Below are 27296 nucleotides of genomic sequence, written 5' to 3'. Positions count from 1 at the left end.
AAGAAAAAATAAAATTAAAAAAAAAAACAGAATAAAACATGGTTCATCTATTTGATTATAATCTTGCAAACGTTTGGATGTTTTCTCAGTTAGCTGTTTTAACATTGAAAACAGAATAAATTATCATTAAAAAAAATCTTTCACCAACGATGAATTTTCTAGTTGAAAAAAAAGTTGCTCAGATACATATCCCCTCATAATAATTGCACTAACTTTAATGCATGTGTGTATATAACAGAATAAAACGTTTGGAAATCATTGATCAGAATCTTGGGAAATATTTCCATAAAATGTTCTCTCAGTTGGCAAGATGAGGAACAGAATAATTAGCGTTTACTTCGACTGAGTTAATTCCCCCAAAAGCCTAACCATAATGTCAATTTTTTTTCTAATCAGAAATTGTCAACCAGGTGATATGACCAGAGCAAAGATTGAGTTAAAGTGACATAGGACTGTTTGCTATCCTCCTTCATAACATCAGAGCTATACAGCCTCAAATATAATTTCACTGTCATGCTAACGTAGTTTAAAGGGTGAAATTTCTTTCCTCTGAGAGGACTCTCAACCCATGAATGGGATGGGGGTGGCGGGATGGGGGGGGGTCGGGAACTTGAAGTGCGTGGACACCATATTAACTTAAAATTCTTCGGATGGGTACACATGTATTATTGCTGCATGCTATTACAGTGGGTAATTTCAACACTAGTGTGCTGTGGACACTGGCTTGTTTCCTTCTGGAGTATTATAACCTATAACATCAATGCATGCTGGCAAATTTGGCCATATATAATGTAATGTATGATGTACTGCATATAAATATATATATATATATATATATATATATATATGTATACATACATTAATGTGTGAATAGTACATTATGTCCAAGGCTTTCAGCTTCCATCAATATCGACAAGTATTAAGCTAATGCATTAAAATGTCGTAATGCATTAATTATATATATATATATATATATATATATATATATATATATATATATATATATATATATATATATATATATATATATATATGTATATATATATATATATATATATATATATATTTATACATACATTAATGTAGGAATAGTGCATTATATCCAAGGCTTTCAGCTTCCATCAATATCGCCAAGTATTAAGCTCATGCATTAAAATGTCGTAATGCATTAATTTTTTTTATATATGTATATATATATATATATATATATATATATATATATATATAAATTTATATGTATACATACATAAATGTATGAATAGTACATTATATCCAAGGCTTTCAGCTTCCATCAATATCGACTCAAGTATTAAGCTAATGCATTAAAATGTCGTAATGCATTAATTTTTTTGTAATGAAAATACCAATATATATCAGAATTTTATATCCAAGCCAAGGGACTAATACAGATTGTTTTTAATTGAATTTTTTAATCATCATAATTGATTCGACTTGATATCAACAACATCTGTTTCAGATTTTTTTAAAATTTTTTATCTGGATATATGAAGTCCGTATCTTGATCAAACTCACTTCGAGGACGGTAGAGTTTAGTCACGGCTTCACAAATCGAATAATTAATAATGTCTCATTGTTTTTCTTATTTTGGGGTAATCGGATTTGCGCATTTTTCTAGCAGGTTTGAACTTTTGCCTATCACTTTTACATACGCTTTATTCATATGTTTTGTTTTATACTATAGTACAGATACAACACGTTAACATAACATAAATATTTTACAATTTAGTGAACGGTAATATCTCAGTTTTAAGAAAAAAGAAACGAAATTTCTTTAAGACACTTAAATTTAAAGTCTCATCAGATGCGATTAAGATACAGAATTACGCCACTCGGGAATTAATGGAAAGTATTCTTTGCTTTTACTAATTTTCTTAGAAATACTCTTAAAGTTGTCAACTTATGTTATACTGTATGATGCCACAGTCTTACACTTAGTCAGTGTGATGGGAGCATCCATTTCTTTAAAAGATACATACATTTACAATCTCATCTGATGCGATTAAGAGACAGAATTACGCCACTCGGGAATTAATGGAAAATATTCTTTGCTTTTACTAATTTTCTTAGAAATACTCTTAAAGTTGTCAACTTATGTTATACTGTATGTTGCCACAGCCTTAAACTTATTCAGTATGATGGAAGCATCCATTTCTCGATTCGAGAGAGAAATAATATCACTGCAGAACGTGGATGTGTATTAAATATCTGAGACGTTATTCAAACCCTAAATCTAAATAATGTCCATGCCCTAATATTACATTCTACAACAACAACAACAACATTGGAAAATGCCTGAAAACTTTAACTTCTGTCCTTCTACGAGAGAGAAATCAATATTATTGCAGTACACGTGGCTGTGTATTAAAAAAATCTGAGACGTTATTGACACCCTAAATCTTAATAATGTCCATGCCCTAAGATTACATTCTACAACAACATTGCAAAATGCCCGAAAACATTTACTACTCCTCCTACGAGAGAAAGAGAGAGCAATATTATTGCAGTACCTGGATGTGTATTAAATATCTGAGGCGGTATTGACACCCTAAATCTTAATAATGTCCATGCCCTAATATTACATTTTACAACAACATTGCAAAATGCCCGAAAACATTTCCAACCTCTTCTGCGAGAGAAATAGAGAGAAATATTATTGCAGTACGTGGCTGTGTATTAAAAAACCTGAGACGTTTTGACACCCTAAATCTAAATAATTTCCATGACCTAAGATGGCATTCTACAACAGCAACATTGGAAAATGCCCGAAAACTTTCACTTCTGTCCTTCTACGAGAGAGAGCGAAATATTATTGCAGTATGTGGATGTGTATTAAATATTTGATACGGTATTGACACCCTGGATCTAAATAATGTCCATTCCGTAATATCGCATTCTTACAACCACGAAAACAACAAAATGGCCTGCAGCTTTTTACTTCTGTCCTTCTGCTGAAACATATTTAACTCAGTAATTCGTATTTTATCATAAATTACTTTCGCACGTACAGTGATATGGTGTGATATGAAAATAAACAATACGTACGTATATATATATATATATATATATATATATATATATATATATATATATATGTATATATATATATATATATATATATATATATCCCGGTGGAGGCTGGAAGTTTTTTCACTGTCCTTGATTTTCCAACTCATTACGATTTTCATTTATATATATATATATATATATATATATATATATATACATTGATAGGACTGTAAGCATGGATTTTATACTGATTATCAGAGCATTTGGGTCTGTAGATTTGCAATTGCCGAGCTTATAGGCTGATCTCTAATGATTATGCCAGAGAAGGAAATTATGCAGTAAAATGAACTCAAGCATCCTAAATTTGCAATTTTCTTATTTCCCAAGGTAATTTAATGTATCTACTGGGAAATCTCTAACTTACCATCTGCAACATTAATCTTTCGGCAGATAATATTCTCATCTACCAACAAAATTGTCTTTTGAAACTACAGCAGTGCTACTGTATAAGCTCATCTTCTATCTGCATGCGGTATTTAGATATGTGACCGAGCGAGTAAACAACTTAAACCAAAAACCGCATTGTCAGTGTTTTTGCGCTTTTTTTGGGGGGCAAGTTAAATAAAGAGGGAAAATAAGGTATACGGTGATGGTAATTGTAAAACTTTTCCCAAGGCCGAAGTCTGCTGCCATAACTTTTCTCTACACTCTCAATTTTGAATTATTAATATAGTAATTAATGAGTACAGTAGGCCTATTCAGTTACTGTAGATTGCCAAAATATCTTTAATAATGAATTTGTAATGATGTAATGATCATGCGCGGAACATAAAATGTATTTTAACAGTTTAATGAATCCACTGCACTATAGTTAGAGTTTATATCATAAAGTTAACAGAAAGGGAGAGTGGTGGGGCTGGGGGCGGGCGGTGTCGGGACTGGGTGATTACATCTATGGGGAAATAGGCGTTCAACAACAACAAAAAACATGCAATGCTGTCATATTTTGCGAAGTGAATTTGTCAATGATGTGCCTTATATGAATTAACAAATTCGCTACTTTATCAATCAGCATTTTCTGAGAAATGTAATGAACTGTGCCAAACCGGTTGTGCGATGATGTTACCGGTATTTCAGTGGCTTTAAACAATGGAACAAATTAATATTTGTTGTTGATCTGTAGTTGTCATGGCGTTAGGTTTGTCTAATCTTTATCGAATTCGTCCTTGCCCAACTTCAAAATTAACCACAGCCATGTAAAAATCTTAGTTTTTGTTTAGTGGGTAATATATATATATATATATTCAATATAAGAAACAGGTGCACGCGTATATATGAACTGACCTTGTATGCATGCATGCATTGCATATCCTAAGCGTGTTTCCTGACTCGACTATAACTATGAGTAGCTTCATCAGATTATAGGAAGCATATGCGCAGTGCAGACGTCATTCTTCAATGCGTGCGAGGCTTGGCTTCTTGTGAAATTCCCCTCACGGCCGACTTCTCCCAAGCATCAGCTCATCCGAAGGGTGGGCTGATTGTTTATATATTGTTTGAATATTGGTCCAAATTGATTACATTATGCTAAAAACAGCACATGAATGTTAAGAGAGACCCACACCCTGGTCATGTTAACAATTTAAAATGCGCAGAATACTGGTCCAAATGATTGATGACATTATTCTAAATACAGCAAACATTAATGTAATGAGATCTACACCGGTCGATCATGTAACAATTCGAAAAGCACATAAATTGTTTCAACATGATTACAATTGCAACAGGAAACATGTTAAATTCAATTTACTATTTTTTTTTAAGAAATGTCACCCACTCTTAAACTCCAATCCCCATTGCATTGGGACTGTGATTTTTGTGATCATTGTCAGGTGTGTATCAAAAATGTACCTACAAGGGAAACATAATATTACTTAATAAGAAAAGTCACTGCCCAGGAGAGAACCTGGGCACGAAAAACCAAGCTACAAAACGACTGATCCGCTCTCAACCCAAGTCCCCTTGCATCGAGACTGTGACTGTGTGATTATTGTCAGGTGTGTATTACAGTGTCCCTACAAGAGGAACATAATGCTACATATGATCTTAACCTAAGGGCCAGCCAGTTGGGACAGTTTCCTAATGCTAATACCTCTCTAAACTGTACCCAATATCATGCTCTCAAAGCACTGGTATTGTCAGTACAAACAGTACCTAACCTTGATCTGACAGAAACATGATATTCATACTGCTCGTACTGGCAATAGGAGTGCTCTGAAGCGGGACATGACACTACAGTATAGAAAAATATGTCCCAACTGGGTGTAAGGGCCAAGAAGCAATGCATTTTTTATGAATGTAATTTAATTATACGAAACAAAATATGTGCTGTGTCTCTCAGCTATTGGTATTAACAGTTTGACAGATTTGTATTATGTAGTGAAACCCTTCTTCAGTTACATATACAAGCAACAACTATAAACAAACAATAAACATACGGACTTGTTCAGTGCACAAAGCTACACAATAAACATGGTTATTAGGGAAACATGCATCACTTAATGACTTTCTTCAAACGTTTAATACACTTTGCTAACTCATTCTTTAACTGACCACACCCATCTTCATGAATAATTTAGCATATTCATAAACAACAACTTATCTAACGGGGCAATTTTAGTGCCATTTGAGATTGTGTTACCATCATCGCCAGCCATCAAGCTTGACTCAAACATAATATGCAGCAATGTTATGTGCCTATACCTCAGTTCAGACAACCCCCCCCCCCCCCACCTCCACCTATCAAATTTACAAAAATATATATATTGTAATTTACGAAATAATTGTCTCAAGCATGCCTAATAATGCATCATAACTGGTTTTAGAACTTAATTACATTTCTATCAGCTTGAAATGTTTTTATATCAATTTTTTTATGAAGTTTGCTTTATTTTGTTTGTACTAGTGTTATTCTTAAGTAATATGCATTGATTAAACAATTTATGCAAGGTATTTCTTTGACATATTAGATTTGTAACAATACTGTAAGCTGATGTGTCAGTGGTGTATATATATATAGATCGCCGACAAACTGCCCCGCAAAGTAAACAGATGGAGCCACGACGCAGTCGTCCAGGTGTCGTTTTTCTCGGCTGAAATGTATGCTTTTGCTATTTCTGTACTGGCCTAAATTGTAAACTACCCTACTATATCTTTGACAAACCTTTCATTCCCCCTGGGACGGGATATATATATTACTCTTCCAAAGAGAAACATTATGAAAGTGTTGCATTTGGAGCCATTTCTGACTCGGATAAATATTATCTTGGCAAGTTTCAGCTCTAGGCATTAAAGTGAGGTGTTTCAAGGAGTGGTGTGGATGATTATAATACTCTGCGCAGAGAAAACGCTAAAATACATGAGGCCAGTCGCCAGGGAAATGGGGTATCTAAATCTGCTAGGGTCGTTTCGCGGTCACACACGTATCTATATATCATGCATTTCGCTAAACGAATTTATATATGTAAAAGAGCATTTCTTTGTTTGTTAAAGTGTTGGTTTAAAATGCCAATTACCAAGTCAACAACATTGAATTAATTTTTGTCCCGGGGGAGAAAATACTTAGGGCCATTCTCTGGATTCGAAATACAGACAATATTCTCTTTGTTAACCATTACCAACTGAATAACAAACTTTAAAATAAACAATATAACGATTTTGTTTTGCCCCCCCCCCCCACACACCTTCCTCAAACTATTCGCCAAAGATACCGGTGGATCCCGTTTTAAAATTTCCCGAATCTGACCCCTGGATGACCCCGGTACAAATTTCAATTTTCAAGCAGATGATAGGCCCACCTGATCTTCTTTTAAGTTCCTCGTACGTAAGTCAAATTTCTACATTGTTCTATTTTGATGTTCTTTAAATATAACCAGTTTTGATTCAAATAATTAAATAGGTTGCAAATTCACGCTCAACCCGGTTATTCGATCTTCTTTGATAAACACAAATAAAGATAAACGGGAGCCGAAAAGGCCGTGGATTGAAAGCTGCCCAAATTATAAATTACTGGATAATTGAATTAATTATCGTAGGTCCCTCCTGAGTTCTATAAGAACTCCCAATTAAACATTTAATTACATTATTTTGTACCTGTCTGTCCATATTCAGTGTCAACCCTATATAACGAAATTTGCTCGTGCAACGAGTTGTGCGATCTCTATACGTAATCTGTTTACACCAATCTTAATTTAAGTTCACGATGCATATAATTTACATAACTAAGCTATAGGGTATAATCTTATAAATGCATTGTTCTTCTGTATAGATTTGTGTTCACAGATTTTTCCCTTTCGTAGAGTTGATTAGATTATGCAAGACCTTCCTCACCAAACATGTGTAATGACAGTATTAGCCTACAGCAATCACACCTCAGGCCTTGCTCGATGAATATATATATATATGGTAGACATCAAGTGCCATATTTCTGCTTCATTTACTGCCGAGCTGTTAAACACACCATACACATTAAGTGCAACCATAAGAAATAAAGCGAAAAAGTAAACAAGAATATATGGAAAATAAGAAGCGAAATATATAGAATAAATGGTATTTTATTGGGAGATATACATATATCATAAGAACATGTACACACTATGTATTCACTCTAGGAGCCGATCAAGCACACAGATATTACACACTATTTATTTGAGAAGAGGGGAACAATTGACCTGATTTTAAGGATAGCGAAAAAGGGTCACTTGAAAAAAACATTGGCCAGTTAGTTTTGTACATTGACAGATTTATTGGAATTGAAGATTCTGTAAAAACACAGGTTCTAGATTTCTGTAATCAAATCTAGATTTTTGGTAATTTTTTTTAAATCTTTTTGGACCTTAACAAAGAATTAGCCAAACAGTTCTTAATACTCTGATCAGGAGATAATGCCAGTCAAATAATTATTGTTCCTGTAATTTCACGTATAAGACTGAAGAATCGAACAAGTCTACATGTGATAATAAAATAATAATGAAAACATTGAGAATTAATAAAGCGCAGACATATCCACCGATAACGGTGCTCAAGGCGCATCACAAGATTACCCTGATCAACGATAACCTGTGAAACATAGAAACAATCCCTCCACAATGGCAGCAGCTCAACAGCGCCAAACTGACAGTTTTATCTCTCAGGTCCCCATTTATACACCTGGTTGAAGAGAGGCAATGGAGATAAAAAGTGTCTTGCCCAAGCACACAGCGTAATGATCTGACCAGGACTCGAACCTGTACAGCTGAAATGATTTCCATTAGGAAATGCGATATGAATAAAGGCAGACATAAGTAATACATAATTTATATTCCAAGTTTGTAATTCTGTTTTATTCTGTTTTATTCTGTTTTATTCTGTTCTATTCTGTTCTATTCTGTTTTGTTCTGTTTTATTCTGTTATATTCTGTTTTATTCTGTATTATTCTGTTTTATTCTGTATTATTTCCTGTTGTTAATCGATAGGTAACATGACGAGGACCTGCCTGGATAGTTCGGTATGGGATGAAGAGATCAATTCCACTGCATGTTCCAGTGAGACAATAGAAGCTCTCAAGGTAAAAATAATCGTACATAATAATTTATAGAACTAAAGAAACAGAAAAGGAAAAGGAAAAAAAAGCCCGAGGCAGATTGTTGAAATTGATCGTCAGTCATGTTTGTAATTTAGAAGGATAAAACAAAACAAGTTGGGCTCCTTGAAATTAACAGGATGTTGTTGCCTGACATTTGTGGTAAATAGGAACATTAACTGGCGAAGTTTGCTTCTTTTTTATTAACTCAATTGTACACAATATTGTTGTACACAATATGCTGACTTTGTACATTTCTTCTGTTTAAAATAACTCTTAACACTTTATAACTCTGTATGTAGTTGCATTGATCAAGAATAAGTTCCAAATTGCATTGTGAATAACCTACCCCCCCCCCACCCAACCCCCTCCCTCAAAATGTAAGGAATGTCATGAAGTTAGCCGCCGTACAATAAAATCAAATGTTATTACCAAACGTATACCTAACAGGTATGTATACATATGTACATGCAATGTCTTCTGGTTTAACCACCGTATTATATATATATATGTTGTGCTAAATAAAGTCATCTTCTATTGGTGTCACAGCAGAGGGGAAGAAAACTTAATAAAAAAAACTTTTATCTTCTGAAATTTAACAAAATAAGTATTCAATAACTTTACATATAAATACATTGAACTATAATAATTGTACTCAATCACACACAGCATAGATATCGTTGTATTAATAAGTCAAGTTAACTTCATGCAGCTTAAACAAGCCTTCGGGATATGCGATCATATTTTACATTAATATCGTTTCGATCGATTGTGTTGTTTATTGAGAAGAACTGTTATTCTGTTATGACGTAAGCGTATAAGAGTTGAATTTGTAGCATCTCGTATGAAGTATGAAATTGATTGTTTATTTGATTCAAGAGTTATCAATTAACAAATGGATGGGGGAAAAAACTACATATAGTTACATCATATGAAAATCTAGTCACTTGATCGTTTTCAGGCTATGTTGTGCACAATCAATGTGACATGATTAAATTATGTTTAGATTACATTTTGTATTTGTCTAAGTGCCCTTCTCTGGCCCATCATTCTCACATCAACAAAAGTGACAAACTTCAGTTGTCAGCTAACTACAGTTTCACAGCAATATGGAAAATGTAATAATAATTTTTTTTTTAAAAATCGTTTTTGACATATTGAAATCAATGAAATGTCTCATATTACATACTGTCAGTATGTAATATGCGTTATTGCACACTCTAGTACCGTGGTCATCTTCAGACCACTGTTTGAAATTCAGGTCATTACTCTATTAAATTTTAATATTTTTGTCTCATCCTTCTCACAAACAACAACAAATAATAATTGAAATAAAATTTATATATAAAAAATTAATACATTAATAATTTCGAAAAAAAGGTCATGTATCAAACGTTTCCTTTTCAACAATTTGAAAATACTTGAAAATATTTAATAATGTTTCTTACCATATGTTAAATTGGCTACATTTACACTAGATGTATGCAAACACACATCAATGGGCTTTATACTATTACTTTGGTCATATATTACAGGCATTTGACATTACATGTATGGAATTCATTTGATTAATTTCTACAGTTATATTTATACCTGTCTTTTACTCCTTCCTTGGTCCATCCTTAATTCTCACAAAAATCAAAACAAAACAGGGGGCATCAATTGTTTCGTATCACAGCAAAGGGGATTGGGGGGGGGAGCCAACCTGTTTTGACATTTTGCAAGTTACACTTCAGTTAGTAATATTACATGTTACATGTATGTGCAGTTAATATATGCAAACATACATCTATAGTCTATCAGTACCAAGGTCTCGTGGCTGGCTTAACTTCGTCATAACCTTCACGCTTGAGAAAAAGATCTGAATTATCAACTCTGACTCTTATAGCTTTCACGATGCACCAAGGAAATCACCAAAACCAAGCTCTTCTGCACATGTATATATATGGTTTGGAAGAAAAATGATCATTTTGTTTAACCGCTGTAAGTTTTTTTCACGCTTGCATGAAATGTTTGCAACATTCTATTTCTCACACAACCTACTGTGCTGCGTTTTTAGGTATTCTCAGTGTACTAACGTTACGGTCCTTGTAAGGTCAGAAGACACGCCTATTAAAGTTTCTACTGTATAGGTTTAATGAGTCGACACTTGTGGAATTGGGGGCGTTAGTCGACGTGATATTTCAAAGCTAAAAAACGTGCTGTTTGCTAGTTTGACTGATAAAGAGTTGTAATTCATTTCAAATAATGAATTTATGAAATACTGAGTCAAAAGTATATTTTATTATCCATTTGCTGCACCGTTTAATGCAAGTGTGATGTTATGTGCAGAGTCGAATGCGATTAGTAATTTTTCTTTCTGATATCAAAATTGTTCTCTCTGGTGGGAAAAGAATAGAATAACTAAAGTTTCATCTAGTCTAAAATTTTTATATTTTCTTTTTCGTTTTTCCTTCATATTTGCAGGATGAGTGGAATGAACCAAACATGACTGTCTCGACAGAGTTCACGTTAGCTCTGGCTACGTCATCCGCGTCGTTGAACACCTCTGGAGAGCTATTACAAGTGGTCTTACTCATCCAAAACGTCATGAGGTCAGGCCCTCTGGAGGGCTCCCACACTTACAATCAGAGCATCATAGTCGTCCAGGTAATAGTCGTAAAAAAGTCATAAAATTATTACGGTATCACATCACAGAGTGCTTTATCAAATGGGCATTCTGTTGTACATGAGTGAGAATGTATGTTATGTCAGCTTTCGTCCACAGAAACCGTAGTGTTGTTTTATATAGAGACAACAAACAGAACGTTCAAATGGGCTGCGTAAAATTTGAACATTAAACTATTCCTTGTGGTTACAGTAAGGAATAATATCACAGACACGGAAAATGGGATTCTTAGTTCAAAGTTGAACGCTGTTGTATATATATATTTATATATATATATATATATATATATATATATATATATATATATATATATATATATATATATATATATATATACATATACATATACATATACATATACATATACATATACATATACATATACATATACATATATATATATATATATATATATATATATATTTATATATATATATATATATATATATATATATATATATATATATATATATATATATATATATATATATATATATTCTCCATCACATTAAGGTTGAAATTGACCGCTTACGGCACAATGGAAAGTGTCTGCATCTTTTGATAAAAGTCACGATTCCTCCTAGCATTTTGTAATGCAAAGATGTGAATGAATGAATGATTGATGTCATCATGACAATTAAGCTAAATAAAAAGAAAGTTTGGGGGGGGGGGGGGGTCAATTGAGCTAAATAATATTATTTTTTGGGGGGGACTTATCATATTTAACTTATAGTCACATAGGAAAATAATATTTCAATTGAAATAAAAAGTGTTGCTTTTTTTGATGAAATTTTAAATGTAACAGAGAAACATTGACAAAATGTTCCTCATTACAAGGACCAATTCAACTTGAGAACAATGACATCGGAAAGTAATGTTTTTAATGAATAACTTTCATGACTATATCACAGACTTGCTACTGTAATCCCCTTTTCTGGAGAAAGGGAGGGTGAAATTTAAACAGTAAAAATTGTTTACATTGTCCTCTACATGTGGTACATCTTCTGCCACAGAGATGGCGACAGGGATGGCCACGGGGGGGGGGGGCGGGGGCACTGGGGCACGTGACCCCACTTTTTTTTTCCAAAATAGCAAATGTGCCCTACAGGCAAATAAAATGAGCCCCTTTGATGAAGAACTGTCTTTTGGATATTTTCAGCCTTTGTTAATTTTAATAGAGTCACGTGCACCATAATAGTACTGATAGCGTACTAACACATCATATATATTTAAGTTTATCGGTTTATAGCATAACAAGTGGTGGTTGTGGAATGAGGAACTGCCCCTCTGATGCTTGCCCACCCCACTTTTTGGAAGCTCCCTACCCCCCCCCCCCCCCCCCTCTGGGTGGCCACATAAAATAATGTTACACGGACCGAATAAGATCCCTGTGAATGCATTTTGGTCCCTTAAACTACATCAAAAGAACGTATTACAGATGATCTAGCCAGCTCTTAATAATGATAAGTGGCATCTCTGTTCCTGTAGGGATGCATGGTAATTATTTTAGACCTGTAAATACGTATAGCCGACTGTCGCAAGGCTGATGAATTTTTGATTCCCTCCTCTCGTCGTGTCACGGATGCGATTTTAATTATGCTAATGATGGATGTCTGTTCTGGCTCAATGATTACCCATCGGTGGGTGACTATTGAGTAAACTGAGGAATATATGCCAAGGCAGATGCATGAGAAGATGGAATATTTGTATGGAACATTGTAAACTAAAACTAAAACAGTAAATTGAGGAATATATATATGTCATGCAAATGCATGAAATGATGGAACATTGTAAACAAGGCAGTAAATTGAGGAATATATATATGCCAAGCAGATACATGAAAAGATGGAACATTTTAAGCTAAAACAGTAAATCGATGAATGTGTTATGCAGATGCATGAGAAGATTTAACATTGTAATCTGAGAAGTAAATTGAGAAATATATATGTATATACATATATATATGTGTGTGTGCGTGTGTGTGTATATACCATGCAAATGCATGAAATTATGGAACATTGTAAACTAAAGCAGTGATTTTGAAAGATATGTGATCAAGGGGTGAGGAAGTTAGTCATAATATTTTATAGTCCAAGAAACAAGAAATGTTTGAATGTAATATTAATATAGTCTCTAGCTATTCCCGTTAATCAGATACAGCCTCTTCTGAATTCAAAGATACTGTGAAATCTCTGAATTGGTCGGAATTTTAAGGCTTATTGATGAGTTAGGAGCAGATTACAATAAAATTGATTTGTGGCAACCATTTCACCATGATGATATGAGTGGAATAAATAATAATGAAAAGGGACAAAACCTGGATTATACCTACTACAGATATTACTTATGGTATCACACACTCTGTACACCGTACACGGTATAGATTGCACACTTTTTTCTGTGACTTTAAGTTTCAATGCTTGTAATGTATCCTCGACATACTCCTAAATGCAGAAAGATTTTTAATTAAGCAGTTTGGAGGCAGTAACTCCTCATTTTAGCATCTTTCTACTTCAACCAAGCGTTCTAAAGATGACGTGAGTGGGTGGGGGAGGGGTGGATGAAGTATGCTTCAACCACCATACATTCCCAGCTCCTGCCATTATCGTTGTGAGTTGATCGACTCCATATAAGTCTGCTCCGTGCAAAGTCTAAATTTTTCGTGGCAATGAATATTACCTCTCATCGACTCATGATTACACTCCTCGGAGTTAATCTCCACAGCCCTTAGTCCTTTTATTAGCTATCTTCCCCATCCATCTTACTCCTCCATAAGTCGGGTCTAATTATTGCTCTATATTTATCCTCATTTTTGTCCAATTCAATTCTCTATCCATCTGTGTCTCTTAGCTGTCTTCTTAGTTTTACTTATTTTCGTGATGTCAGTTTTAAGCCTCCGATGAAGATCCTGCTAGGATCGAAATGGCAGGCAGGCATGGCCCTCAAACATTTACACGTAATAGAAAGTGATCAACTGTCTTCTTTCATGTAAAAAACTATGAGCTAATGATTATTGGTGACCTTTTAAAACTATCGCTCTCTTTCACTTTAATATTAAATCGGATCACATTTGAGTCAAGTCATGCACAGTTTATTTGACAAGTCGCATGAGAGGCTGAAAAGTTAAGGTAGAATCAATCATTGTTATTCAAGTTAATCCCATGGGTGTTTAGATGCATGAGGGAGTAGCAAACATCGGGGGTACGGAGTGGGGGAGGGGTGGGGTGGGGAGAACAGAGGATGGGAAAGGAGAGAGACTGGTTAGGTAAAGAGGACATGTTTATCTGGTTTTGTGATATCGTAGGTAATACAAACAACAAGGACACTTGGTTAATACTTTCATTGTTCAGTTTTATTGTTTATCAAGTTATAATTATAATAACGATAACTACAACAACAACAACAACTAGAATGAACACAGGAATGACAATGAGAGTGACAAAGAGAATGATAATAAGAATGATAATGAGAATGATAATGAGAATGACCGTGAGAGTGACAACGAGAAAGACAATGAGAGTGACAACGAGAAAGACAATGAGAGTGACAACGAAAAAGACAATGAGAGTGACAACAAAAAAGACAATGAGAGTGACAACGAGAAAGACAATGAGAGTGACAACGAAAAAGACAATGAGAGTGACAACGAAAAAGACAATGAAAGTGACAACGAAAAAGACAATGAGAGTGACAACGAGAAAAGACAATGAGAGTGACAACGAAAAAGACAATGAGAGTGACAACGAGAAAAGACAATGAGAGTGACAACGAGAAAAGACAATGAGAGTGACAACGAAAAAGACAATGAGAGTGACAACGAGAAAAGACAATGAGAGTGACAACGAAAAAGACAATGAGAGTGACAACGAGAAAGACAATGAGAGTGACAACGAAAAAGACAATGAGAGTGACAACGAAAAAGACAATGAGAGTGACAACGAAAAAGACAATGAGAGTGACAACGAGAAAGACAATGAGAGTGACAACGAAAAAGACAATCAGAGTGACAACGAGAAAAGACAATGAGAGTGACAACGAGAAAGACAATGAGCGTGACAACGAAAAAGACAATGAGAGTGACAACGAAAAAGACAATGAGAGTGACAACGAAAAAGACAATGAGAGTGACAACGAGAAAGACAATGAGAGTGACAACGAGAAAGACAATGAGAGTGACAACGAAAAAGACAATGAGAGTGACAACGAGAAAAGACAATGAGAGTGACAACGAAAAAGACAATGAGAGTAACAACGAGAAAAGACAATGAGAGTGACAACGAAAAAGACAATGAGAGTGACAACGAGAAAAGACAATGAGAGTGACAACGAGAAAAGACAATGAGAGTGACAACGAGAAAAGACAATGAGAGTGACAACGAAAAAGACAATGAGCGTGACAACGAGAAAAGACAATGAGAGTGACAACGAGAAAGACAATGAGAGTGACAACAAAAAGACAACATGCATTACCATGTCAATGGGATTAATGATAACGAGAATAACAGAAACAACAACAACAATAATAGTGATAAACCTGGGGAGCAGTTATTTTACAATGCTTAGCATTTACCGTATATATGTGTGTTTGTGAATAAGTTCATTCCTAATGGATGTTTACATTTTCACATACATAGGGTGACAACCCAATTTACAGTAATTCTAGCTCATTTGTCTTTCTTTTTGAAATAATCCTTTTTCACAATGTTGGAAAACATTTTTGTATTATGAAAACTGTGGATATCTTCGGAATGAAATACACAGCTAACGTACTTTACTTACGTATACTCAATGTTGCCACCTTGATCTACATTTATTCTACTGCATGAATGAATGCATCTCTTAGCGACGTCATGGTCATGCTATCGGCGACAAAAATCAGACAAAGATTTCACCCACTCCCGTTATTTTCATTCACCGAGTGTAAATCTTTATCTAGATATTATTTGAGTCTGAAAGTGTATTGGATAATAAGAGCCACACCCTGTGTTCCATCTCAAACCTGCACACTTTCTCGTTATCCTCTATGCATCCTCAAATTCAGCCGTTCTGTAATAAATGTGTTTTTTCTTGCTTCCATAAGTTATGAGTGGAGGAGGAATTTTTTTATTATGAAACCTATACCTTATGCCAGCTGCCTGGCAAAAATAATTAAATTTAGGATTGAAACGTATTTTCTTGACATTCAAAGTCTTATTTTTTCATCCCTTTTTTTCTTCTTTGAAATCTTTTCTCCTTTTCATATCATTCTTTGGATAAGAAATAAAAGGCTCTTTCCTTGCTCTTATCCCAAAATATCCTTCTTCTTCTGCCTACCACCTTCTCGTCTGTGTTATCGATAAGTTCAAACGATTGCCCCCTTGGCGGTCCATGGTAGTTTTTTTTTCTTCTTTGCCGCCGCAATAGGCAAAGATACTCGGGGGGGATCTATCGAGGAAAGCTTCTATTTACAGTGTTTTGACGAAATAGTGTACTGACCTGCTTCCAGAGTCATCGTGTAATATTGAAAACTGCTTTGACGTGGGTGTTGTAAGCCGTATCTATATTCCTTTCGCGAAAATTGAATTTTTACTTCTTCTTTTTTTTATAAATCGGTGAGGTTCTTTCTCTCCATGTTTCCCAACGGTTTGGATTTTGCCCGGGCATCAAAAGAGGTTGCATCTTGTCTCACCGACGGTTTCGCAAACCGTGTGGGAATTTTTAAATTGAAGAAAACAAGATAAGATAATCATCGCCGTAGGCAGAATTGCTCATAAAGATCCTTTTGATCGAAGACAACCCGAGTCTTTTAAGTGCGGCATGAATATTCATGAAACATTTTAAATATCGTCAAAGGGATCCAAAGACTTAATAACTGTAATCCTTTTTACGAGAGTGACTCGGGAGTTTAATTTATTACTATTTTTATCGCTCTGTGAGAGGCAGAGGAAGAAGGTAAAAGAAGATGAATATATCCAGCCATCTTTATGTTTACCTCTTATTTTATCAGATATATATATACATATATGAATGCAGTTTTATATATGTGGTTAAAACTTGCAGTGGCGATGAACTCTGGCTTTGAGGAATATACGCAGAGTTTTGGGGCAAATGGCAAGTTGTGCATTTTGAAGATTAGCGGAAGCGACGAATTATATTAACTATAGCTGAACATTATAGCGGTTTCTATATTGTAATCAAACATATACAGAGATCTTGAAATACTTTACCGGGGGAGGGATGTTGGCGGGTGGGCGGGGGGGGGGGTATTATTGGTAAAACGAGATGTACTGACAGAGGGATTGAAAACAAAAGTATGTGGAAAATAACTTAAGCCCTGAAGGTATAGTGTAGCATTTAGAATACTCCTACAACCAATTGATAGGTAGCTGGCTTCAACATCCCATTAGTAATTATCTTGAAATTGTTCAAAATTGGTTCGGCGCAGACGGCCAGTTTTACATGTACTGGTTTGCAAGTTGGGATATATATGATTTCGTTCCGTTCTTCGGTGGTTTTGAAATTTCGTACCCTACTGTGTGACTGCACTGTGTGACTGCACTGTGTGACTGCACTGTGTGACTGCACTGTGTGACTGCACTGTGTGACTGCACTGTGTGACTATACTGTCTGTGTAAGTGTAAGTATAAGTTAGCATAAGTCATTCATTGGAGAAAGTATCCACGTGCTAAGGTTACCTGTACTCTTTTCCATCCGATGAGATTTCAAAATGGTGGACTTAGGTGTTGGGAATGGGGTGTGACAGCTTCACGCCCGGCTTTGTAATGCTCCTAACACGCATATATAGAAAGATTAGGCTTGATGTGAGCTATTTTTGTTGTCTTTAAGTGTAAGTTAACATAAGTCATTGATTAAAGATAGTAGCCACGTGTTAAGGTGATGTGTACTCTCTTCCATCCGATGGGATTACAAAATGGTGGATTTAGGTGTTGGGAGATGGGTGTGACAGTTTTACGCCCGGCTTGTATTGCTTTTAACACGCATATGTAGAACGATTATAGCTTGATGTGAGCTAACGTTTTTGCTGCAGTTCCCTTTTTCTCTTTTAATTCATGGAGGGGTAGCAAGTAAGATTGATGATCAATGTATGAAAGAATTCCAGTTTACATATATAGACGCTATGTAACTATTATTCATATTTTTGTCATTTTTGGTCGAGCCTAACTCTCTTTTAAATTTGCTTTCTTTATTTTTTACATTCTATTTTCAGAATATTTTAACTGTTGTCAGCAACACCATGCAGTTACAACTAGAGACAGAATGGAGTAACATTCACAAGGTAAGGACACAGTTAGTGTATGCAAATATATATTGTGTACTCATTATTTATATATATATATATATATATATATATATATATATATATATACATATAAATAAATAAATATATATATATATACTATATATATATATATTATATATAATATATATATAGTATATATATATAGATATATATATATCTATATCTATATATAGGCTATATATATACTATATATATACTATATATATATACTATATATGAGTGTTTCCATACACATTTGTGTGTATGCAATGTTTATACGTATCATCCATCTCTTCATTTTGCTATGTTAATAGCACAACAGAAAGCAACTGGTAAAAGAAAGTTCAAAATAAAAAATAAAAACTCTCAAGATTACCTTCTGTTGCCGATTCACTGCTCATCAGTAATATAAATCCACTTTTAGTTTTCCAATTTCACCTGTTGGTTTTTTCTTTATATTCTTAGTCAGTTAAGAAGAAACTTGTTGATCCAAATGACATCATCCAATAATAGTAAATGCAGATGATATGTATACTTATAAGATTAGCGGGAGGAGGTAGTGTTATTATTACCATGGCTCTAAGTAATTGATGTGTAGTCAAGGTTACGGAACACATCAAGACAATCGCTTCAGAGCTATAGTCAGTGTGATTTGCCTACAACAAAGTGAACAAGTAAAGACGATATATATATATATATTTATATATATATATATATATATATATATATATATATATATATATATATATATATATATATATATATATATATATATATATATATATATATAAATATATATATATATATATATATATATATATATATAACATAAAAAAATTAACAATAATAATAAAGGTGTGAAGTTAAAAAAAAACATGATAGGTTTTTGCGATAAATCACTTCTAGAGAACTTAAAAAAAGATGCCCCAGAAAAAAGTGAAGTGAAGTGAAAAAGAAAAAAAGGTTGATGATTTTGAATAAACGAGCGTTATACTGTAAAGTTAAGAGTAAATATAGCTTGATGGTACAGAATTCATTAATACAAGCCTGCAATGCTCAATTAGAGGCACATTAAAAAACAAGTATATACGAAGCATTGATATCACGACATTACTCCTTTAAGAAACTGCGTAGGTATCAACGTCAAAATGTAAATTGTACGTTTCAGAGCAGTGGCCATTTGTATCAGAATATCTGGCAATTTTTGAGGTCATTCGAAAGTTTTTTTTCACGTTAAGAGTAAACACAGGTAAATGGAGAAATTTTTATTCTTTAATTTTCCGTATCTAGTTTCACAGGAACGATGTTTTTTTAATGTACATCAAAACCATTCAGGATTTCGGTTCCGACGTCTTGTCCTATTTATCGACTGTCAGTAGTCCAGATATGGTCACCTTTTCCGTTCCATCCATTGGTGAGATTTGTATATATTTTTTTTCTTTTCTTTTCTTTTTTCATTTTTTTTTCATTTTTTCATTTTTTCAATTCTTTATATGATCATGTGTTCATTTTTTCATGTGTTCATTTTTTCATGTGTTCATTTTTTCATGTGTTCATTTTTTCATGTGTTCATTTTTTCATGTTTTCACTTTTTCATGTTTTCATTTTTTCATGTTTTCATGTTTTCACTTTTTTTCATTTTTACATTTTTTTCATTTATTTCTTCCAAGGTGTGAGGGTACCACATGGGAATCGTTTCTGACATTTATATATCATAAAATTGTTGTATCCATAGTTCTAACTATTTTATGAATAATTGACATATATGTGTGTGTGTGTTATAACGGATTGACCAATGCGTATAATGTATATTTTTGCCTTGTTACGCCAGGCAACAGGCAGATTGTAATTTTTAATTAGTTAACAGATACTAATACTTTTGTGATACCACTATAGCCAGAGTACTTTGTACGTTTGGTCACCCACACTCTTTTTCATAATAGTACGCAAGTGAAATTCATTAAGCATGTACCTCCTCCCTACCCCTCCTCCCCCCCCCCCCTGCATCTCTGATTGAGATATTACGAAATTGTACCCACAATATTCCACTTAGATGTATTTCGTATGGTGTTGCGGACATTGTCAATGGTATTAAAAGAAGGAGGGCCTTTGGTGGGATTTCAGGTGACTGGCTTGTGGGGAGCTAGGTCTGTGTGTGGGGGGGGGGGGGTGATAGATGGCAGAGTTTCTAGAGTTATAGGGGTGAGGGAATATCTGATTATGAGTCGACTGCTATTAGCCAGGGATACGTCCAAGGGATGAAATCCCCAGAAGTTGCAGCACTTTCAGGAAACCAAAATCGGTTTTTTGTTTCTTTGGTAGTGGTTTTTATCACAAAATGGCAGAAAATAATGTCAGACACAGAAATGTCTTAGAAATTATATTTACCCTCTTGTTTTCCTAGAACGTTTTTGACATTTTCCCGTTTATAGTTACCTTTAAAACTGTTTCATCAACGTATCATGAGGGAAACATTACAAAAGGAAAACGCATTATATTTTTTTCAACAATTATTATCCACACAGGAACACAGCTGCACGAAAGGTAATAGGCAATAAGGTCTAATTTCAAAGAGGCGCCTCTACGAAATACATCTCCTGTTTGTCGTCAAACGTGTAGTGTGAATTGTCCTGGAGTTTTTTTACAGGGTTCCTGCTTGCATTAATTATTGACCTAATTAATTGCCTTCATGGCAGGAGGATACAAGAATTGCTTTCATGTGGTCATATATATGTATAATATACCAGCCAACGTGGATTGGCGGTCTCTTTGGAATATTATAATAAAAAATAAAGTTGCTTTATTGAATAAAGTGACGTCTGGAGGAGAATTGGGTTATTGATTTGCATTCCTTAGATAACAATATTCTGATGATAACTGATTTTTTTTTTTTATTATCCTCTTTTTTCCTCTCTTTTACGAAAAAAAAGTAATAATCTAGTTTTGAAATATATTATTTCAGTGTCCAGATAGCCAGCAATGCTATCTTCCATACACTTTGATTATAATTGCAAATTGACAAACATACACCAACCTTTAACATTGCCAGTATTGTCCTCATATATTAAGAACAGATTAAAAAATCACCCCCCGCCCCCCTCCCAACAAGAAAACCCACAATCGTAATATACGATGTAACCTATATCCCTCTGTTATGGCCAACTGGACAGAACATTTTCTTTCACAAATAACAGTTCACTGGCTTCATTTAGATCTCAGTAAAGAACCTAGCTTACAATATGTGTGGAATGTTCACTATACATGTCTTACTTAACGGTCTTAGTTACCAATTTTAATATGGAGCGGTGGGGTGGGTGGGGTGGGAGGGGAGTGGGAGGGAATGAGGCTGTTGTGGTGGATTATGGTTAATCATATTTCACAACTAGCACATGGTTTGAGATATATATTACAGCGCTTAGTACACACTCCTTTGAGACCTGTGAACTGGATAGATTACACACATTAGGACCGAGAGCCTATCCTACGTCACCGTTAGGACCGATGAGACAGCGCCCTCAACTTAAATGCTGAAGATATCCATTATTTCGTCAAAGTGGACAAACATTTTTTTTATTCTTCTTTCGTATTACTATAACCTGTAACAGTTTTGAACGTCTTATACCAAATTTCTCATCATTACGTAATACATTGTTATTATTGTCATTATTATTTTATTATGCTTACAGAGGCCAGATATGAGGTAAAACCTAAACGAGATGCTGTCGATTTTAACATCAGCTTGGGTGAAGACATCGCCAAAATACCCATTAGCAGTTATAAGAAGAGTGGTAAGATTAGATTTTGGAGAAAAAAACAGTCTTTACAAGAATTAGGCACCGCGTCGTAAAGAAAGCCGCAGCGAAGCTGTAAAATCGACCCCGTTTTCAGCTATGATCAATAAATATCAAACAATACAACTTATCTCAGCAGACCCCTAGACCTTAAGAGTGGAACACAATAGAACTGGACAATAGAACTGTGACAATAGGACTGTGACAATAGGAATGTGAGCAATAGGACTGTGAACAATAGAATTGTGGAACACAATAGTGTGGAACACATTTTGTCCTACGAAGCCAGCCTGCAGTGACGCTGCAGCCCCCTCAGTATTTTACCTTTGACATGGTACCATAACATTTATTTTTAACTGCAATTAGAAACTAAACTGGAAAATGGTTTCAATTTTAGTTTATTGAGGTAGACACTTAGAACCAAAACTGTTTTTTTTTATTTAACTTAAGATGCAAATTACCAATCACCCTTTTTCTTTCTACATCAAGAAATGATTCAGTAGTATGTATCACTGTGGTAGCTTAAAGATATTTACAGTGAAATTATATAATTTCATTTCAAATTTAAAATGTTTGCAATTTTTTAAAGAGGCTTATTAACACCCGATTACTGTCAGCTCTAATGTTCTACATATACCGAAAATTAAATGCACATGTGAACTATGACCAGTTATTACGACATCATAAAGAAAGAAAAATATTTGTAACTTTTTTTTTTCAATTTTAGTAGCTTTAACAGATTCATGCTGGGAGCATCTATATTTATTTATTTATTTGTTTATATATATATATTTATTTATATGTTTTTTCAGATGTAAATAAAAATATTGGTGTGGCTGTTTTATTATTTGATGAGACAGTTCAGCACCTCTTGCCATCCTCAGCTGTATTACCCAGGTAAGACTCCATATTTGATATATTGTACAATCAATGTTTTAATATCCCTATAATAAACTAATACATTTTCACCATGATACTGACTCTTATACTTCATTAAGTAATATTTGGTAAGATAAATTAACTTCATTCAAAGAAACCTGAGTACCTTGAAAATTACACCAATAATCAGATCACCTTCGATGTCATCTGAATCCCCGTAGATAAGCGCCAAACTCCACCAGGAGAGAATTGGAGGGGGAGGAGTGGAGGGGAGAGGGAGAAGGGGAGAGATGTATACTACAGCGCCACCCCCACCCCTCCCCAATTATTTTCGTAAAAAATTGCAAAGTTTTGACAAGAAGTTGGTGCAGCCATGCCCGACAGATTCAATACCATGCACTGCATAGTTTGGTCTGACTCCTGACCCCCCCCCTCCCATACTACCCCACCCCTCCAATCTTAATTTGGTGCCCGGGTCCTTTAAAGTCATTTTATAGAAACCAGTTCCTAGTTGATGTTACACTCGTGAGACCATGAGCTATCAGATAAATCCATCCGTTTTTGTCAAGATTATACATAAATAATCAGTTCTTTTTTAAATATAACTGTTTAAAACCATTGGAAAATGAATTTGTTTTACAATTCACCCTTTAACACCAACGACTGTCGCTCGAATCCTACGGTATTTTATCCTTTCAGTTGTTTTGGTAAAAAAAAACATTGCAAAATTTCCTTCCCCCGAAAACCATTACCGTACATATTGACAACACCTTCAATACTACTACTACTACTACTACTACTACTACTACTACTACTACTACTACTACTACTACTACTACTACTACTACTACTACTACTACTACTACTACTACTACTACTACTACTACTACTACTACTACTACTACTACTACTACTACTACTACAACTACTACTACTACTACAACTACTACTACTACTACTACTGCTACTGATACTGCTACTACTACTACTACTACTACTACTACTACTACTGCTACTGCTACTGCTACTGCTACTACTACTACTACTACTTCTACTGCTACTACTACTACTACTACTACGTGAATATTAAAATTACATGTGCTATCAGAAGATCGTACTAAAGCCGTCCTCTTGTTGTTAAGTAATGTGCTATTTAAATATTCTTTAATATTCCAGTTCTTTTTTAAGTACATAACTAAAACTCATTATGCTACTCTCCAGTGTCATCACTTATGATATCATCATTGCCTCGTTGATCATTTTTAATAATACTCATGCATGCATGAATCTTATTTTACATTTTTCTTGTTTTCAGCATAAGCCATATCCCATATGATATAACCAGTGCCTTGTTATGCATTACCCAATTCCCAATCCAGTCGCCCTTATTAGCGACAGATGGGAACGCGGATCGAATCCAACTTATCTTGAGAACTTCCATGTCAAACTTGACAACCTGCGGTCTTATGAATTTCTCAAGTTCGGATAGGTAAGTCCAACCCCAGTGTGTAAAGAAAAATTATTAAATTAGGAGAATTTTTTATAAGATGTAAATATAGATAACAAACATATCTTGTATAACATTTACATTGCCATTTAAGCCAAAACATGTATAACGAAAAACCAAGAAATTATATCTACAGAGATATAAAGTGGTTTCTATTTTAAATTTTATTCAATTGCCATGTCTACTAAGGCGGTACAGAGTTATTCCTGGTGTGCGGTGTTTAAAATCGTAAAAAAAATAGCCTTTTTTTTCAAGTCTGAGGGAAAAGGACACTTAATATATACAGCTGTATATAGGGAGGTTTTTCAACAGAGAGGACACAATGTAAATAGGCAGGACCCCGTGTGAATAAGAAGGACCCCATATATAAATATTAAGGACCCCATACCAAGTAGGACCCTTTGTATACCATGTTTCATATTCTTTATATTGAATTCCTTAAGTGAATCCAAAAATTTTCCCGTTTTGATATTGATATCTGACTTATGCATGTTGGTTGTTAAAAGCCGAGTACTCATTATAGAGTAACAATTTTTTTCAAGATATTACTCTACATATTTATATAACCTTTTTTTTTTTTTTTGGTCTGTTTTCTCAGATTGTGGGTGAATACAGACTGTGCTGTGGTTGAGGTGAAGGATGGCAACGTCCATTGTAACTGCACAGCGATATCACTTTATGCGGTATTCAACAAGGTATGGCTATATATTGAACCGATCGATGAAATTGTGTATCGGTAAATATGTTTACAGATTTACTCAGATTTCAATTCCGTTCAGCTCTCAGCTTGTACCCTTCGCCGCAAAAAAAACTCTGAGATGATATAAATTTACTTTATGGTTTTAAAACGAAAGGAAGAAGACGTTAAACAACAGAGACCCCATAAGAGTTTCATTTAGGGTAAGGAGGTGGGGAGGGGGGGTGGGGGAAGTTTTAATCCAGTATTAATTGGTGTTGAAATTCTTGCCTGTGGGAGTGCAATGAATGCACAAACATTTCTTAGGCAATAGATACTTTTCGTAGCGGCACATACATGCCGGCTAATTCAAATGGCTTGTACCTTACAATTAAGGTCATGTATACAAGGCTTTATCTTAATTTTTCAAAGAATTTTAACTCATGTTGTATGTTTTAAAGTTTGGAAGACCATTTCCGATGAAAAATTGTATGAATGTGTCTCCTGATGACAAACCCGTCTTGCTTTTAGTAAGCAGGCCGGCCGGCAGGCCAGCGATTAAACCCTACCAGTTGCAGTACATTTCATTGTTATATTTATGCGACTGCATTTATCTACTAGCCCATATAGAAGGATTATTAATGCCACTACCTTTATCCACTAGCCCATATAGAAGGATTATTAATGCCACTACCTGTATCCACTATTAGGCCATAAAGAATGATTATTAATGCCACTACCTTTATCCACTACTAGGTCATATATAATGATTATTAATGCCACTACCTTTATCCACTATTAGGCCATACAGAAGGATTATTAATGCCACTACCTTTATCTACTAGGCCATATAGAAGGATTATTAATGCCACTATCTTTATCCACTACTAGGCCATATATAATGATTTTTAATGCCTCTACCTTTATCCACCACTAGGCCATACAGAGGGATTATTATTAACTTCACCCGGCCTTCTGCCTTTTCATCTCTGTATCTATAGCAAAGATCATTTTGAAGAAGAAGAAGAAAAAAAAACATACTTCAAACAAAATCTGTCAAACATTGGGTTGTCATGAGCTCAGCATATCAATTCCTTAGCGCCATTCCTTGTGCGGCACGCGAACTGAGTTCGACCGCCGCAGTTTTAGCCCTATGACTTTACCATATAGACCATTTTCCTACAGCCATAGCGTGAAAAGTTAATACCGAAAAAACTTAGTTCAAACGGCACTAAACAGAGAAATGTGTTGTCTCTAAAGTTCTGTTATTTTCTTAACAATACAGTTCAAAATTCCACCGGACTTCGGTGATTTACGATGCAAGGTTAATAAATATCGAACTCAAAACCCTCATTGAAAACACACAGTAAATACTGAAGAAAATCACCATTTGATAGCCGTGCTTTGTTTGCGTAACCATCCTCTTGAATATTCATTGACAAATTTAGTTCAAACGGTTTTGGAAAGGATTTTTTCTTAACTTTACATTGATGTTAAATTCATTTTCATTGGTCACTGTCTTCAATCGGACCAAGTACAATCCAATCGAATGTCTTCTAAGAAAAATGCAAGTTTCGCTTTCTTCGGTGGGCACGCCGTTACGTAATATGTGTATCCTGTACTCTGCAATAGGGTACAGCTACGCAATGCACAGTGCTCACCTACATCGCCACAGCCGAGTTTCGCTTTCAAAACGTCATATTTTATTGAACTTAATATTATTTCAAAGAAAATGACCGTGGAATATGCATCATAAATATTGAAGCAAGTAAGTACCAATTAATTTATCTAATGCAATCCTATAATTATAGAAACACCGTTTAAGACCCCCCTGATGAATGGAATAGT

The 27296-nt window shown here is 34.6% G+C and overlaps 1 protein-coding gene across 2 annotated transcripts in view; it reads left to right on the top strand.

Annotated features, from left to right (window-relative positions):
* The window catches only part of LOC139976825 (adhesion G protein-coupled receptor B3-like), an 84635-nt gene that overhangs the window by 43051 nt on the left and 14288 nt on the right, over positions 1 to 27296 (top strand). For both annotated transcript variants that reach the window (XM_071985637.1, XM_071985639.1), the window contains exons 4-11: positions 8542 to 8633; positions 11115 to 11297; positions 18524 to 18592; positions 19886 to 20009; positions 22282 to 22383; positions 23199 to 23283; positions 24581 to 24754; positions 25371 to 25467. In XM_071985637.1, the coding sequence (XP_071841738.1) occupies positions 8542 to 8633; positions 11115 to 11297; positions 18524 to 18592; positions 19886 to 20009; positions 22282 to 22383; positions 23199 to 23283; positions 24581 to 24754; positions 25371 to 25467 (926 nt within the window). The remainder of the gene's footprint in view (positions 1 to 8541; positions 8634 to 11114; positions 11298 to 18523; positions 18593 to 19885; positions 20010 to 22281; positions 22384 to 23198; positions 23284 to 24580; positions 24755 to 25370; positions 25468 to 27296) is intronic.

Source organism: Apostichopus japonicus, chromosome 12 (assembly GCF_037975245.1).
Source record: "Apostichopus japonicus isolate 1M-3 chromosome 12, ASM3797524v1, whole genome shotgun sequence".
Lineage (NCBI taxonomy): Eukaryota > Metazoa > Echinodermata > Holothuroidea > Aspidochirotida > Stichopodidae > Apostichopus > Apostichopus japonicus.
This window is presented reverse-complemented; position numbering and strand designations above follow the sequence as displayed.